Genomic DNA, 16,754 nt, shown 5'->3' with positions numbered 1-16,754 from the left:
GTGTGTGTAATGGAATACTACTCAGCAATGAAAAAGAATGAAACCTTGTCATTTGCAACAACATGGATGGAATTGGAGGGTATTATGCCACATGAAATAAGTCAGTCAGAGACAGATATCATATATTTTCACTCATATGTGGAAGTTGAGAAACTTAAGACCATGGGGGAAGGGGAAAAAAGTTACAGAGATGAAGGCAAACTATAAGAGACCCTTAAATAGAGAGAACAAAGTGAGGGTTGATGGGGGGGGGCAAGGAAAATGGGTAATGAGCATTGAGAAGGGCACTTGTTGGGATGAGCACTGGGTGCTGTATGTAAGTGATGAATCACGGGAATCTACTCCCGAAACCAAGGGCACATTGTATACACTGTATACTGGCTAACATAACAATCAATTATATTAAAAAATAATAAGAAATAAATGAAATTTTAAAAAGAATTCATAAAGAAATTTCTTTAGTCAGAGAATGGTAATAAGAAAAGGTGGAACATCAATTAAGAAGAAAGCAACAGGGGAACCTGGGAGGCTCAGTTGGTTAAGCGTCCAACTTTGGCTCAGGTCATGATCTCACAGTTCGTGGGTTCGAGCCCCCGTTTGGGCTCTGTGCTGACAGCTAGTTCAGAGCCTGGAGCCTGTTTCAGATTCTGTGTCTCCCTCTCTCTCTGACCCTCCCCTGCTCACGCTGTCTCTATCTCTCAAAAACAAATGAAATATTTTTAAAAAATTTTTAAAAAGAAGAAAGCAACAAAAATGATAAACATATGGATACATATAATAGGTAATCCTCTTTTAATATTTTAAAATCATATTTGTTGGCTGAAAATATTGTCTAATATGGTTCTCAAAGTTTGTAAAGATAATATTTAAGACAAGTATATCAAAAAGGGAAAAGTATAAATTAATCTAACAAGTAGTATTGTTTCTATATTCTATCTGAAATGGCAAATGTTGACAGTTGTATAATATTACTACTAATATAATATCTGTGCAGATACATATCCAATTTAAAAAATTACACAGATATACTAAAATAGATGCAGAAGAAAATGTTCAAGTAATCCATACACAGGCATGAAAAGGAAACCAAGGCACAAAAACCAAAGAGTACAAGCAGAAAGCAGATGATGTAATGGCAGACTTAAATCCTAATAAAATTTTAAGTACATTTAATATAAATGACCTACAGATCAGTTAAAAAGAGTTTGGCACAATGGATAACATATCCCAAGTATATACTGTTGACAAAACCAAACAAACAAACAAGCAAACAAAAACACGGCAAATCACTTCAAATATGATAGAGGTAGGTTGAAAGCAAAGGGTTGGGAAACAGTATACCACTCAAATAATAATCCAAAGAAATCTGGAGTGACTACATTGATATCAAAGTAGAATTCAGAGCAAAGAAAATTATGGACCAAAAAAGCACATTATATAATAATAAATGGGTCAATACCAGAAGACATAGCAGTCCTGAATTTATATATACTAAACTGCACAGCTGCAAAATATGTAAAGCAAAAACTGATAGAACTGAAGGATTAAATAGGAAAATCCACAATTATAGTTGATTTAGAACACTTCACCCAACAACAGCAGAATACACATTCTAAGTGCCCACAGAACATATAGGAAGTTAGGGCACATACTTGACCCTTTGTCAAGCCTCAACAAGTTTAAAAGGATTGAAATCAGGGGCACCTGGGTGGCTCAGACGGTTAGGTATCTTACTTTGGCTCAGGTCATGTTCTCGTGGTTTGTGAGTTTGAGTCCCGTATCGGGCTCTGTGTTGACAGCTGAGCCTGAAACCTACTTTGGATTTTGTGTCTCCTTTTCTCTCTGCTACCCCTCTCAAAAATAAATAAACATTAAAATATTTTTTTAATATATTTAAAAAATTGAAATCATACTGTGTTCTTTGACCACAAAGGAGTTTAACTAGAAATTGTTTAACAGAAAGATAACATGAAACTAAACAACACACTTTAACTCTTGGGTCAAAGAGGAAATCTCAAGAGATGTTTTTTAAAAAGATTAAACTGAATACAAATTAAAATAGAACCTATGATAACTTGTGGAATACAACTAAATCTGAATTTACAGAGAAATTTATAGCACTAAAGGCTCATTAAAAATGGAAAAAAGTTCTAAAAAACCCACTCAAATTCCTTCTACAAGAAACTAAAAAAAGAACAAAACAATGCAAAGTGAACATAAGGAAGGAAATAAATATAAAGAGCTTAAAATCAATGAAATTGTAAACAGGAAAACAATACAGAAAAATAAACCAAAATCTCATCTTTGAAAAGATCAATGAAATTGATAAACTTCTAGCAAGACTGCTATCAGAAATGTAGGAGAATATTAGTAAAAGTCCAGCAAATGGTAGGATAATAAGAGAGCATCATGAGCAATTCTACTCACAGAAACTCAACAACTTAGAAGAAATGGACCACCTCTCTCTTTTTTTTTAATCAGCAAAATGATTTATTATCCCAAGTGAACTTCTCAAATACATGTTTCTTTTTTCAGCAAAATAATTTATTATCCCAAGTGAACTTCTCAAATACATGTTGTTTGTTGTTTTTTGGGGTTTTTTTTTGTTTTTTTTTGTTTTTTTTGTTTACAAATAGTTTATTGTCAAGTTGGTTTCCATATAACACCCAGTACTCAGCCCCACAAGTGCCCTCCTCCACGCCCATCTCCCCCCCTCCCCCCTCACCCATCAGTCCTCAGTTTGTTCTCAGCATTCAAGAGTCTCTCATGGTTTGCCTCTCTCCCTCTCCCCCACTATTTCCCCCCTTCTCCCCCATGGTCCTCCGTTAAGTTCCTCTTAATCCTCCTATACGTGCAAACATATGGTATTTGTCCTTCTCTGCCTGACTTATTTCGCCCAGCATAACACCTTCAAGGTCTCTCCATGTTGCTACACATGGCCAGATTTCATTCTTTCTCATTGCCATGTAGTATTCCATCGTAGAGATAAACCATATCTTCTTGATCCATTTGTCGTGGATTGACACTTAGGCTCTTTCCATGTTTTGGCTATTGTTGAGAGTGCTGCTATGAACATTGGGGTACATGTGCTCCTATGCATCAGCATGAAATGGACCATCTCTTGTAAACCGTGAACTAATTCATTCACCCAAGATGAAGTAAATAATGTGAATAGTAAAGTACAATTACATAAGAAATTATATTCATAGTTTAGTTTGTTTCTAATTTTAAAATAGCTTTATTGAGATATAATTTACATTCCACATACTTTACCCTTTTAGAATGTACTATTCAGGGGTGCCTGGGTGGCTCAGTCAGTTAAGCATCTGACTTCAGCTCAAGTCATGGTTTCACAGCTCATGGGTTTGAGCCCCAAATCCAGCTGTGTACTGACAGCTCAGAGCCTGGAGCCTGCTTCAGATTCTGTGTCTCCCTCTCTCTCTGCCCCTTCCCCCCCACTCCCCACGCTCTGTCTCTGTCTCTCTCTCTCAAGAATAAACATTTAAAAAATTTTAAATGTGCTATTCAATAATTTTTGGTATATTACATCACCAGCTGTTTACAAGCTGTAAAATATATACAGCATAAAATTGCCATTTTCACCATTTTTAAATGTACAATTCAGTGACATTAGTTATGTTCACATTGTTGTGCAACTATCACTGCTATTTTTTTCTAACCTTTCCGTGACCTCAAACAGAAATGCTAACCATTAATCAATAACTCCCCAATAACTTCTAATCTACTTTCTGTCTCTATGAACTTGCCTATTCTTGATATTTCATATAAGTGGAAACATACAATATTTGTGTCTGGCTTATTTTACTTAATGTAATGTTTTCAACACCAATCCATATTGTAGCATGTGCAAGAATTTCATTTCTTTTTGTGCCTAAATAATATTCCAGTGTGCATATATACTACATTTTGTTTATCTATTCTGTTGATGGACACAAGTTATTTCTACATTATGAATATTGCTGCAAGAAACATTTGTGTATAAGTATCTATTCAAATCACTACTTTCAATTCCTTTAATACCTGAGTGGAGTTGTTGGTTCATATGGGAATTCCATATTTAGCTTTTGAGGAACCACCAAATTATTTTTCATAGCAGCTGCATCATGTCTAGCAATATCTGAGCATCCCAATTGTTCCATAGCCTCATCAACAGTTGTTATTTTTCAGTTTTTAAGATGGGCATCCTAGGGTCTCCTGGGTGGCTTGTCGGTTGAGCCTCTGACTTCCGCTCAGGTCATGATTTCAGTTGGTGAGTGCAAGCCCCTCATTGGGCTCTCTGCTGTCAGCACAGAGCCTGCTTTGGATCCTCTGTCTCCCATTCTTTCTGCCTTCCCCCTGCATCAAAAACTTTTTTCTTTTTTTACATTTATTTGTTTTTGAGAGACAGAGTGAGACAGTGTGAGCGGAGAAGGGGCAGAGAGAGAAAGAGACACAGAATCCAAAGCAAGCTCCAGGTTCTGAGCAATCTATTTTGATAGATCTGAGCAATCAGCACAGAGCCTGATGCAGGGCTCGAACCCATGAACCATGAGATCATGACCTGAGCCAAAGTCAGACACTTAACTGACTGAGCCACCCAGGCGCCCCCAAAAATAAAAACACTTAAAAATATATATAAAATAGGCAACCTGGTAAGTGTTTAGTACATTTTTCATTTCAGTTATTATACTTTTAAGCTCCACAACTTCCTGCAGCTTTTTCAACATATTTAAGACAGTTGATTTCGTTTCTTCATTCATCTGGTGATGGACACTTGGGATGTTGGTTTTAGGTGCATATATGCTTATGGTTGTTATGTCTTCTTGATGGATTAGCCCTTTTTTTGATGATAAAGTGTACCTCTTTGTCTCTGGTAATTTTGTCTCAATGTCTCTTTGATCTGATAGTGTAGCTATTCCAGTTCTGTTATGGTTGCTGTTTGCATGGTATATCTTTTTCTGTCCTTTTGTTTTGAAATTTGATGTTTGAATCTAAAATGTATCTCTTGTATCCAGTATATTGTTGAATATTTTTAAATTCTCTGCCAATCTCCACCTTTACCTGGGGCCCTGTATTACTCTTTCTCACCCCCAGGAAGAAGCAGGCAGTTTGTTATTTTTGCCCACCCACTCTGTGCTGAGCTGGGAATGGGGGGTTGTGGCATCTATCAGTTGAAACCATTGTTTCTGTTCCCCCAAAGGTGGGTAGACTATGCCAGACCTCTCAGAGCTCTAAGACTAAGTCAAATACCAGGTCATTAGATGGCCCCAGCAACACTGGAGGGCTGGACACGCAGATCAACTCTTTTCTTCCCCACGAGGAAGCTGAGGGTTGAGATTTTTCATCTGCTTGCTTTGTGTTAAATAGAGGTAAGGATTAATGGTATCCACCAGCCCAACCCACCATCTCTATTATCTACGCAGTGGCTAGATTTTACTGGACCTGTCAGAACTCCATAACCGGCAAGACCTAAGTCAGTGTTCTGGGAGCTCCTTCACGAAATGTGAGGTATAGAATGTATAAAATGTCCCCTTCCCTCCCCTAGGTGAAGCTGGTAGCCAGGAGCCTCTCACTGATCATATGATGTTGCACCGATGTCGCACCATGTGCCTGGATTCTGGTGGAATGGTGTCCCATATCTCCCCGTGGGTTTTGATGAGTTTGCCTTTGCATTCTTCCTGGGTTCAGAAACCTTTACTCAGTTTTTGTATTTCTCACAAAGGAAGTTTTTCCATGAATTGCTATATCATTGTGTTTGTTGGAGGAAAGAGGGCCCAGGACATCCAACTCTACCATCTTGCTCATAATTTCATTTACACAGAACCTGCTTTAGTTTGTCCACAGGTCACTGAGGCCCTTTTCTTTCAGTATTTTTTCTCTCTGTGCTTCATTTTTCCAAGCATATTTTCAAATTTACTGAATTTTTCCTTCCTCTGTATTTAATCTCCAATAAAATTTTCTTCTCAGATATTTTTCTTTTCTAGATGTTCGATTCTGTATCCTCTGTATCTGTCCTCATTATTTTGTGGATTTAAAAAATTCTTAACGAGGGGCACCTGGGTGGCTCGGTTGGTTAAGTGTTTGACTTCGGCTCAGGTCATGATCTCACAGTCAGAGAATGAGCCCCGTGTTGGACTCCATTGCTGAGTGTGGAGCCTACTTGGGATTCTGTCTGTCTGTCTCTCTCTCCCTCTGCACCTCCCTACTCGCTCATTCTCTCTCTCAAAATAAGTAAATAAACATTAAAAAATATGTGATGATGTAGGTTATCTATATTTGAATTGAAAAATAAAAATAAAAACATGTGATGGGTATATGTTGGTTCATTTTACTATTCTATTTTTGTTGTTTGGTATGTGCTACACTAGAAAGTTAAAATAAAACAAGTTACAGATGAAGTGGGTAGCTATCCCATTAAAATATACTTTTGTTAGATTCAAATACAGACCATATTTGAGAACAGAAGGAAACATCACAAGATAAAAACCAAAGTTTTAACAGTAGATGGATGAGAGATAGTGAATGTGATTCTTTTTAACTTGCACTACATCTCTGGGGTAAACTTTGTTATGTAACTTTGTAAGAGGAATGTGGTGACTCTTGAAAAGAATTGTATGCATGTAGGGGAAATAAACCTTAATTTGAACAAGTGTGATGGTATCAATATACCTTCAAGTACCAACTAAAGCAGTATAACAACCACAGCTTTTTAGTCTTTATGAATTCTTTGATTAGTGTACATTCCTATCCCCTCACCATTACCTCAATAGGGATGCTCTTAGTTTCAAAATGATTTATGAAATAAACATAAAGTACTGAGATAATTAATACTCATTCAAGTTTCACATTAAACAATCTTTTTTTAAACTTTTTATTTTGAGAGAGAGACAGCACAAGTGTGGGAGGGGCAGAGAGAGAGGGAGACAGAGAATCCCAAGCAGGCTCCTCGTGTGGAACTTTGGGCTCAAATTCACGAAACTGTGAGATCATGACCTGAGCCAAGGCCAAGAGTCTGATGCTTAACTGACTGAGCCACCCAGGCACCCCTAAACAATCTTGTAACAACAACATCAAGAATAAAAATCTAACTAAATCGATCTAGATGATGAGAGAATAGGGACAAGTTTGTGAAAACTTGAACTAGAGGAACTCTCCGTGTATAGTGTACTGATTAATTTTAGAACTCCCAAATACTGCACCACCCACCAAATTTAATTAATTTCCATGCCTTAAATTTTCTCTTGTAACTATTCTTTTTGGTCAGCAATGGATTTCTCAAAGTGTGTTAATAATCTGAATATAGTAAATATTATGGAGGGGCAAGAATTTATGGTCAGGACTGGGAAACAGTGTGTTGAACAATGGTAATATTTTCTTTATTGCAGGTCTTCTCTCTACCTTTTATTTTGGCTTGTTCAAACTGTAATTCATTGGCCAGTAAGGGAATTTGGTTATGTGCCAACAAAATATGCAATGAGACAGAGTCTTCTCCAATGGTATTTTGGAGATTATTACCTCTTGAACATATTTTGGAGAGTCTGGTTCAGTGTATTTTCTGCTAATATCCAAATATGTTATATGACAAATATATGTTAATGACTTGTGATCAATGCAGCAAATATTTTACTTGCATTTCATTATTCACATTTTCTTTAAATTTAGTTTGATAATGTCAGTTTGTCCAATGTCAGCAGGGAATGCATGATTGCATTAGCATCACAGCGATTACTCTAATGATTCAGTAGAGTTTTAATGCTCTCAGGTTTTGTTTGTTGTTTTTTTTTTTTGCACTTTTAAAAATGGATTGGATTTTTAAAAATTATAATTTTGTAGTATAAATGTTAAACAAGTGTTTTTCAGGGGCGCCTGGGTGGCTCAGTCGGTTCAGCGTCCGACTTCGGCTCAGGTCATGATCTCACGGTTCGTGGGTTCAAGCCCCGCATCGGGCTCTGCTGACAGCTAGCTCAGAGCCTGGAGCCTGTTTCAGATTCTGTGTCTCCCTCTTTCTCTGACCCTCCCCTGTTCATGCTGTTTCTCTCTCTTTCTCAGAAATAAATAAAAAACATTTAAAAATTTAAAAAAAAAAGTGTTTTTCAGAAAGGGGATAATGAACAGTATTAAGCTGTGAAAGACAACGGAGAGGGCTGTAGTGTTTATTACAGACCGTGTAATAGAAAACAGCAGAGTGCATCACATGTACAAAATTAAGTATTATTTTGAGAACCTCTGTTTTAATTATTCTATCAATGATTTTTATTTTACTTTTATTACTATCATTTTACCAATTGTTATTTGTGTCCATTATATCCTAACAAACTTATTTATATCATAATATCTGTTTCTTGAAGTGTAGAACAAAAAGATAATTCATACTTTATAATGTTCAAAATCATTACATGCACAGGGGTGCCTGGGTGGCTTGGTCAGTTAAGCGTCCAACTCCAGCTCAAGTCATGATTTCACACTTCATGGGTTTGAACCCTGCATTGGACTCTTGTGCTGACAGCTCAGAGCCTGGAGCCTGCTTCAGATTCTGTGTCTCCCTCTCTGTCTGCCTCTTCCCTGCTCATGCTCTGCTTCTCTCTCTCTAAAAGAAATACACATTAAAAATTTTTAAAGGGGGCGCCTGAGTGGCTCCGTTGGTTAGATGTCAGACTTCAGCTCAGATCATGACCTCACGGTTTGTGGGTTCAAGCCCTGTGTCGGGCTCTGTGCTGACAGCTAGCTCAGATCCTGGAGCCTGTCTTCGGATTCTGTGTCTCCCTCTCTCTCTGACCACCCCCCCTCCACACACACACTCCTGCTCCTGCTGTCTCTATCTCTCTCTCAAAAATAAATAAAACACTAAAAAAAAATTTTTTTTATCATTACATACAGAAACATATCTGCTAGTTACTTGTTTACTGGACTTTAAATATTTTATATTATTCTGAAGTCTTTGAGAGAAATCAAGTAGATGGTTTAAGGTGAATTTAAAATACATTTGGGAAAACTGCTCAGGACATTTGAAAGAGCTGGAAACATATTATCATTTTTCCCACTTAAAATAATGGAAGTAGGCTCTGAAATGTGGGCATCTGAAAGTTTACTGTTCAACATATTATCAGATACAGATAATGAGAAAAAACTGTAGTTGGTAAACTTTGTTTTGACTTCTCATTTAAGACAGTAATAATTTGAAAATGTAGTAAAATGACTTCTGCTTTTGGAATTTGCTGTAGAAAAATGACCTCTGCTTGATTTTATAAAAAAAAAAACCTCTACAACTCTAAAGGAATTTCTTCCATAGTTTGTTTGCAGTATGAATTACTGGTGCAGCAAAATTTATGAGTTCTAAAATGGAGGCTCTCCTGCCTATATTATATTCTAAAGCTTCTGTCACAGAATAAATTACCTGGTGTTCAACAAAAGATAGACCAGACCAAACCAAAACAAGAAACAGAAAGAGCTATATGGTGAGTTCAAACTCCATGTTGGACTCTGTGCTGGACATGAAGCCTACTTTTAAAATAAAAAAATAAAAATGAAAATGAAAATAAATGTTTAATGTGTTCCAGAAGTTATTTCTGCATTCATTAATATAGGCTTTCTAAAAATGAGTTGGCTATGAGCACAAGCAAAAGGATGTTCTAATTCATTACGAACATAATATGATGAATATCAGTTCTCTGATGTTCTAGAGGTGTTGAATACAGTTGAAGCCTTTTTTATATTAAATCATATTCAAAGCTTTTTCAATTATGAAGCCTCATATGTTGAGTAAGTTGTGAATGACGTCTAAAGTCTTTACCACAATGGACACAGGCATAAGGTTTCTCACCAGTATGGATCCTTTGATGTAGAGTAAGTTCTGAGCCACGACTAAAGGCCTTCCCACATTCCTTACATTCATAGGGTTTCTCACCAGAATGAGTTCTTAGATGTTCAGTAAGATGTGAGCCACGAATAAAGGCCTTCCCACACTGCTTACATTCATAGGGTTTTTCACCTCTATGAATTCTCTGGTGCTCACTAAGTTGTGAGCCATAAATAAATGCCTTGTCACATTCCTTACATTTGTAGGGTTTCTCACCTGTATGAATTCTCTGGTGATATGTAAGTTGTGTGACACGAAAAAAGGTTTTCCCACATTCCTTACATTCATAATGCTTCTCACCATGAATTTTCTCATGTTGAGTAAGATATGCACCACGAATAAAAGCCTTTCCACACTCCTTACATTCAAAGGGTTTCTCACCTGTATGAATTCTTTGATGTTCACTAAGCTGTTTTCCACAAATAAAGGCCTTCTCACATTCTTTACATTTGTATGGTTTTTCACCTGTATGAATTCTTTGATGTTGAGTAAGATTAGAATTAGAAATAAAAGCTTTTCCACATTCTTTGCATTTATAGGGTCTTTCACCTGTATGAACTCTCAGATGGTAAGTAAGTTGTGAGCCACGAAAAAAGGCCTTCCCACATTCTTTACATTCATAGGGTTTCTCACCTGTATGGATTCTCTGATGTTCATTAAGTTGGGAGGCACATAAAAAGGACTTCCCACATTCTTTACATCTGTAAGGCTTTTCACCAGTATGAACCCTTTGATGATAAGTAAGGTGTGAACCAAGAATGAAGGCCTTTCCACATTCCTTACACTCATAAGGTTTCTCACCACTATGAATTCTCTGATGGTAAGTAAGTTGAGAGCCAAGAATAAAGGACTTTCCACATTCCTTGCATTCATAGGGTTTTTCACCACTATGAATTCTCTGATGGAGAGTATATTGTGAACAATAACTAAAGGCTTTTCCACATTTCTTACATTCATATGGTTTCTCTCTTGTATGAACTCTCTGATGTTCAGTGAGCTGTGAACCACGAATAAAAGCTTTCCCACATGCCTTACACTGATAAGGTTTTTCATTAGTATGAATTTTCTGATGTTGAATCAGATCAGAACTACGACCAAAGGCCTTCCCACATTCCATACACTCATAAGGCTTTTCACCATTCTGAATCTTCTGATGTTGCATATAGGTTGGCTTTTTGCTGAAGATCTTCCTACGTTTCTTAACTTCAGAGTGTTTTTCTTTATTATGGCTTTTCTCATGTTGAGTAAGGCATGACAGGTAGCTGAAAGCTCGTTTACATTCCTTACATTTGTACAATTTTTCCTTGGCAAGATTTATATGATGAAGAGTAGGTGACACAGAATGGCTCTGGGTAGCCTTTTCTCCACAGGTAATTTTCATGTGCATGTAAAGTGCTTCCTGACCTCTCTGCTGATCCTCAAATTTACCTTTGCCCTCCATATTATCTGTAAGACCATTGTAATCAAAGTTATGGCTGATAGATTTCCTCATATTCTCCCACTGCAGTGATTCCATTTCATAAGCTCCCTTTTCTGGAGATGACTTTTTAGTCTCCCAACTGGGTTCCAAGTCTGTAAGATAACAAGAAAGCAAATTCCTGCCTTTTTTTTTTTTTTTAACAAGGGGAAATGAAACTTCTAAAATAAAAATGATAGGTAAAATAAAAATTCTGATAAGAACAGAATGACTTATACAGTGCTGAAATATTTTGTGCAATTAAAAGACACAAGGAGAACACATAGAATGAGGGGAGTTTATAGGGAGCAAAGTAATTAGGAAAACAGTTTAAGTGCATGGTTCTCAAACTTTGGAGTGGATCAGAATCCAATCAAAGAAGCTTATAACAACAAAAACATTCCCCTATAAACATTTAATCAAATGTCTAGTTAAATATCTAATCTACCAACAAGTCCTACTGCCTCTCCAATAAAGTTTATTGAGGGGCACGTGGGTGGCTCTGTTGGTTTAGTGTCCGGTGTCGGCTCGGATCATGATCTCACCTGGGTTTGAGCCCCACATCAGGCTCAGGGCTGACAGCTCAAGGCCTGGGTCCTGCTTCAGATTCTCTGTCTCCCTCTCTTTCTGCTCCTCCCTCACTCATGTTCTGTTCCTTTCTCTCTCTCAAAAATAAACATTAAACAAGTTTTTTTTAAATTTATCAACTATCTGACCACATCCACTACTATCACCCGAGGCCAGGCCACCTGTAAATGTCCCCGCAATCTGTTCTTCACACAGCACCCAAAGGAATTCCTTTAAAATGTAATTCATATCACCTTACTTCCCTGTAAAAATCTTCTCAGAGTTTACCATCTTAGAATAATATCCTAAATTCTTACTTATGGCTCACAAGACCTTACTATGGGCCACAGACTCTACATGAGTTTGCCCTTGGCCACTTATCTGATGTCATCTCTTGCCACTCCTAATTATTCATTTTATTCTCACAACAATGGCTTCCTTGCTGTACAAAAATACCAAGTGTATACCTCTGTGTTTACATTTTAGAATGCTCTTTTCCCTCTTTCACTTCAGTTTTCCATTCAAATGTCACATTATCAAAACATCCAATATAGAATTGTACCTATATTGCATTTATCAATAATGGATATACTATTTTTTAAAAGTTTGTTCCTTGTCTATCTTCCCCATGCTTAATCAAAACAATGACTTTGTTTCATTCTCTGCTTTATTTCTAGTACCTAGAGCCATTACTGAACACTCAGCATTTGTCAGCAACTTTAAAAATGCATATTTTCTTTCATTTATCATCTTCCCAGATGCTTCTGATATAAAAAAAATTGAGAATACTACTTAAAACCTTTCAATGGCTTACCCCTTTGTACTTCAAATAAAATCCAAATTCCTGTTCAAAGCCTAAAAGCTTCTGCATGATTCATTCCTTGATTACCTTTCTAACCTCATTTTGAACCACTACTATCTTCAGAAACAATGCTCTACTAAGTGTCCATCAACAGATGAATGGATCAAGAAGATGTGGTTTATCTATACTATGGAATACTACGTGGCAATGAGAAAGAATGAAATCTGGCCATGTGTAGCAACATGGATGGACCTTGAGGGTGTTATGCTGAGCAAAATAAGTCAGGCAGAGAAGGACAAATATCATATGTTTGCACGTATAGGAGGATTAGGAGGAACTTGACGGAGGAACAAGGGGGAGAAGAAGGGCGGAAATGGTGGGGGAAAGGGAGAGAGGCAAACCATGAGAGACTCTTGAATGCTGACAAAAACTGAGGACTGATGGGCATGGAGGAGGGCACTTGTGGGGATGAGCACTGAGTGTTATGTGGAAACTAATTTGACAATAAACTATTTGTAAAAAAAAAAAAAAAAAAAGAAACAATGCTCTAACTTTACTGGCTTTATTGACGTTCCTGGAACATATAAAATCCTTTCCCATTTCAGACTCTTACATGCTGTTCCATCTGCCAGGAATGCTCTCTGCATGGCCAGTTCCTTTTTGTCAGAAATGCCCTAACTGAAAAGGCAACTGCTCAGAAAGACTAGTCCTGAAAACTCTAGTTGGGTCCATGATTTATCTTATTCTCTCATTTATCTGATTCTCTATATCTGTCATATAATTCTTATATGTAGAAGAACAATACCTAATGTGACTGGAACAGCAGCCACAGTCTCTGAAAACAATGCACGTAGGCTGTAGAGTGTAATAGAGGATGGTGTTGAGAAAGGAAATAAACATAAATCAGTAAAGTCAAGATTAAACAGTCTTTAGAAATGAGTCAAAAATCCGAGGAAAACACACTTTTGTTGAAAAGCAGAAAGAACTGTAAATAACAACAAAAACAAAAAACCCCACACAACTCAGTTTATCATCAACTCATGTCAGCAAAATGTACTAGGATGAGAGTACCTGGCTTTTTACTTTGTTTTTGTCAGAGAAGCACAATATCATTTACAAAACACTAGGAAAGAACCCAATTGGGATATGGTGATCAAAGGAACAGTATAAGGAACCAAATAAATCCAGTTTAGGTCCCAAACTGCTCTCCATCTTATAGTAACATGATTAAATAGTTCTTTTTTTATTTTTATTTTTTGATGTTTATTTATTTTTGACAGAGAGACAGAGCACAAGTTGGGGAGGGGCAGAGAGAGAGGGAGACACAGAATCTGAAGCAAAATCCAGGCTCTGCAGCTCAGAGCCCAACATGGGACCCGAACTCACTGACCACAAGAGATCATGACCTGAGCTGAAGTTGGACACTCAACCAACTGAGCCACCCAGGTGCCCCTAAATAGTTCCTTTTACTGTCATTAAATTAATGGAAGAAAAAAAATACAAAAGGGGTGATGGCTGAAAATGACAAAATGGAGTCTGAAAAGCAGAAGTCATTTTGGGAAGCCTCTTTCATTCTTGCCCCCCTCAACTCTGGCTGAATTGATCTTCTGATCACTCTTGAATCTGTTTTCCTTATCCCCAAAGTCATTACCAACACTCAGAGAGCCCAGAGCACCTCTCGTGTGAAGCAGAACAATAATCCCCTCAGTCATGTCCTGAGTTCCTTTCTTCTAATCTCCATCTGGCAGTCAAAAGTGATATATTAAATATGTAAATCACATTATGTCACTGTCCTACTTAAGATTCTTCATTAGCTTGCAAATGCTTTGGGGACAAAATTCAAAGAAAGATAAGAAATACATGTTATATCACGGTCAAGTACACACCCACAAACATAAACAAAACGAACAGGTCATCAAATAATCTATCTCTGCTACATGTGATGCATTCTGATATTTTTAAAAATTTTCTCTTCTGTGTTATTTAATTTAAGAAACAAAACTAAACTGGGGCACCTAGGTGGCTCAGTTGGTTGAGGATCCAACTTTGGTTCACATCATGATCTCATGGTTCGTGAGTTTGAGCCCCATATTGGGCTCTGTGCTGACAGCTCAGAGCCTTGAGCCTGCTTCGGATTGTGTCTCCCTCTCTCTCTGCCCTCTTCTGCTTGTGCTCTCTCTCTCTCAAAAATAAATAAATATTTTTTAAAAAAACCCAAAAAATAAAAACAAATACTGTTCACAACCTACCAGGTCATTTTTATAATCCCGAAGTTTCTGCCTGACCTAGACCCTGCCAGATTCTCCAAATTCACACCTGGCACCCTTTCATCACTAGGCTCTAATTACAAAAGCCTTCTTTGAACACCAAGCTGCATCTTCCTATGGCCTTCAGGACACCATTCCCTCTGCCCGGAATGCTCTTCTCTCTACTCTGTCTCCCTACTGCTTTACATCCTTTCAGGGTTCATCTTTTCACACACCTTTGCTATTCCTCCAAAGCCCTCCCCAATCCCAGACTCCAGCAATGCCACACCTGCTATTCTCTCTTATACTAAGATAGCCACAGGTCATGGTCTCATGGTCGTGAAACTGAGCCTCCAACTGGGCTCTGCACTGAGCATGGATCCTGCTTGGGACTCACTCTTTCTCTCTCTCTGAAACTGAGCCTCCAACTGGGCTCTGCACTGAGCATGGATCCTGCTTGGGACTCTCTCTCTCTCTCTCTCTCTCACTCTCTCTCTCTCTCCCCCCTCTCTCTGCCCCTTCCACCCCTTCCCCATCTCTCCATGCTCTCTCGCTCTCTATCAAAATAAATAAATAAATAATAAAAACATTTTTAAAAAAAGACAGCTACTCTACCCACTAGCAGGCCCCAATAGCTTTGGATGCTGGTAAGACTGCCACATCCTGCTCTTAATGCTGGCTTCTCCTAGGAGGTCTTGACTTCCATAAACTCTCAATGTGACAGTCCCGCTACCTTTAGTTAATGACAGGAATAAGTACTCACCTTCCCCAAAGAAACTACTCCAAGATCAATTCTATAATGCTTGACATCTCTGGGTATCCCTGTATTCCTGAAAAGCCCTGGCTTCCTGCATCCTTGTTCATCAGTAGGACTCTCATCCCATTCCAGGTCTAGACATCTTTTATTGTGACTCAGTGTTCTATTGCTCTCTGATCAGTAGGGCTCCAGGAACTCACAGTATACTTTCTGCAAATATTCTACAACCTCAGCTTCCCTCCCTCTGCGTATTCTCTTCACCTCTTGCTCTGATTGCAACCTTGAGCACACTGCTTCCCAGAAGCACCGTTTTCCTCCACCTCACTCCACCTACCATCCCTTGCAGTAGACATAACAGACCTTGTTATTTCCAGTTAGGACAATACCTCCCCAAACCCAATTCCAGTAACCATCCTTTTTGACCACAACTACCCATATTTCCAGATCACTTACTCTCGTACCATCTCTCCAATATTTATCTCCACCTTAAAGACTCTCCTTCAAAATCAAAACAAAACAACTTCTCCTTTGATCCTGGGTTCACCCTGTAGCTCCCCTCCATTTACTGTACGCCTTCCTGGTAAAACTTCTCAAAAGAGAGGTCTGTATTTCCTATTAATGTTTTTCCCCCTTTGTCTCCCACCCTCATAACTGACATTTTTGCCATGTTTGCTTCCAGGATTTTTTTCCTTGCACTTTTATGCAGGTGATATAATTCCACATATACAAACTTGAGTTGTACTTCTTTGTCCTAATTATTAGGACACCATTATAAAAAGCTTCTAATATATTTTAAAACTCTATTTGTGCTTTTGAGAATTTCCCAAATGGGCCCTCAACATTGCCTGGTGAGTTAAGTCATTGCCCCACAACAGTTTTTATTGTTGGTTTATTTCTTCCCAACTGTCTGTTTAATCCTCTACAATCAGGTTTTTATTTCTCTCATTTCCAAACTTACTCTGACTGGGTCACCACTACTCTTTGTCTTGCCACATCCAGTGGCCGGGTCTCATCCTTCATCCTAGTTGAACTCGTAGCAGCATCTATCATAGTTAACCACTCTCTCCACT

At 37.9% G+C, this 16,754-nt stretch overlaps 2 protein-coding genes across 2 annotated transcripts in view; one reads left to right on the top strand and one right to left on the bottom strand.

Annotated features, from left to right (window-relative positions):
* The window catches only part of ZNF790 (zinc finger protein 790), a 35,431-nt gene extending 29,793 nt beyond the window's left edge, over window positions 1-5,638 (top strand). Inside the window, exon 7 of the mRNA XM_039249704.1 lies at window positions 5,546-5,638. Within this exon, the coding sequence (XP_039105635.1) occupies window positions 5,546-5,549 (4 nt within the window). The 3' untranslated portion in view covers window positions 5,550-5,638. The remainder of the gene's footprint in view (window positions 1-5,545) is intronic.
* Window positions 5,639-9,491: 3,853 nt separating this feature from the next.
* Window positions 9,492-16,754, bottom strand: part of LOC120243484 (zinc finger protein 729-like) — a 38,470-nt gene continuing 31,207 nt past the window's right edge. The window contains exon 8 of the mRNA XM_039249628.1: window positions 9,492-11,428. Within this exon, the coding sequence (XP_039105559.1) occupies window positions 9,735-11,428 (1,694 nt within the window). The 3' untranslated portion in view covers window positions 9,492-9,734. The remainder of the gene's footprint in view (window positions 11,429-16,754) is intronic.

This window comes from Hyaena hyaena, unplaced genomic scaffold (genome assembly GCF_003009895.1).
Source record: "Hyaena hyaena isolate Hyena2069 unplaced genomic scaffold, ASM300989v1 scaffold_345, whole genome shotgun sequence".
Lineage (NCBI taxonomy): Eukaryota > Metazoa > Chordata > Mammalia > Carnivora > Hyaenidae > Hyaena > Hyaena hyaena.
Note: the sequence above shows the minus strand (reverse complement) of the source record. Positions and strands in the feature narration are given on the sequence as shown.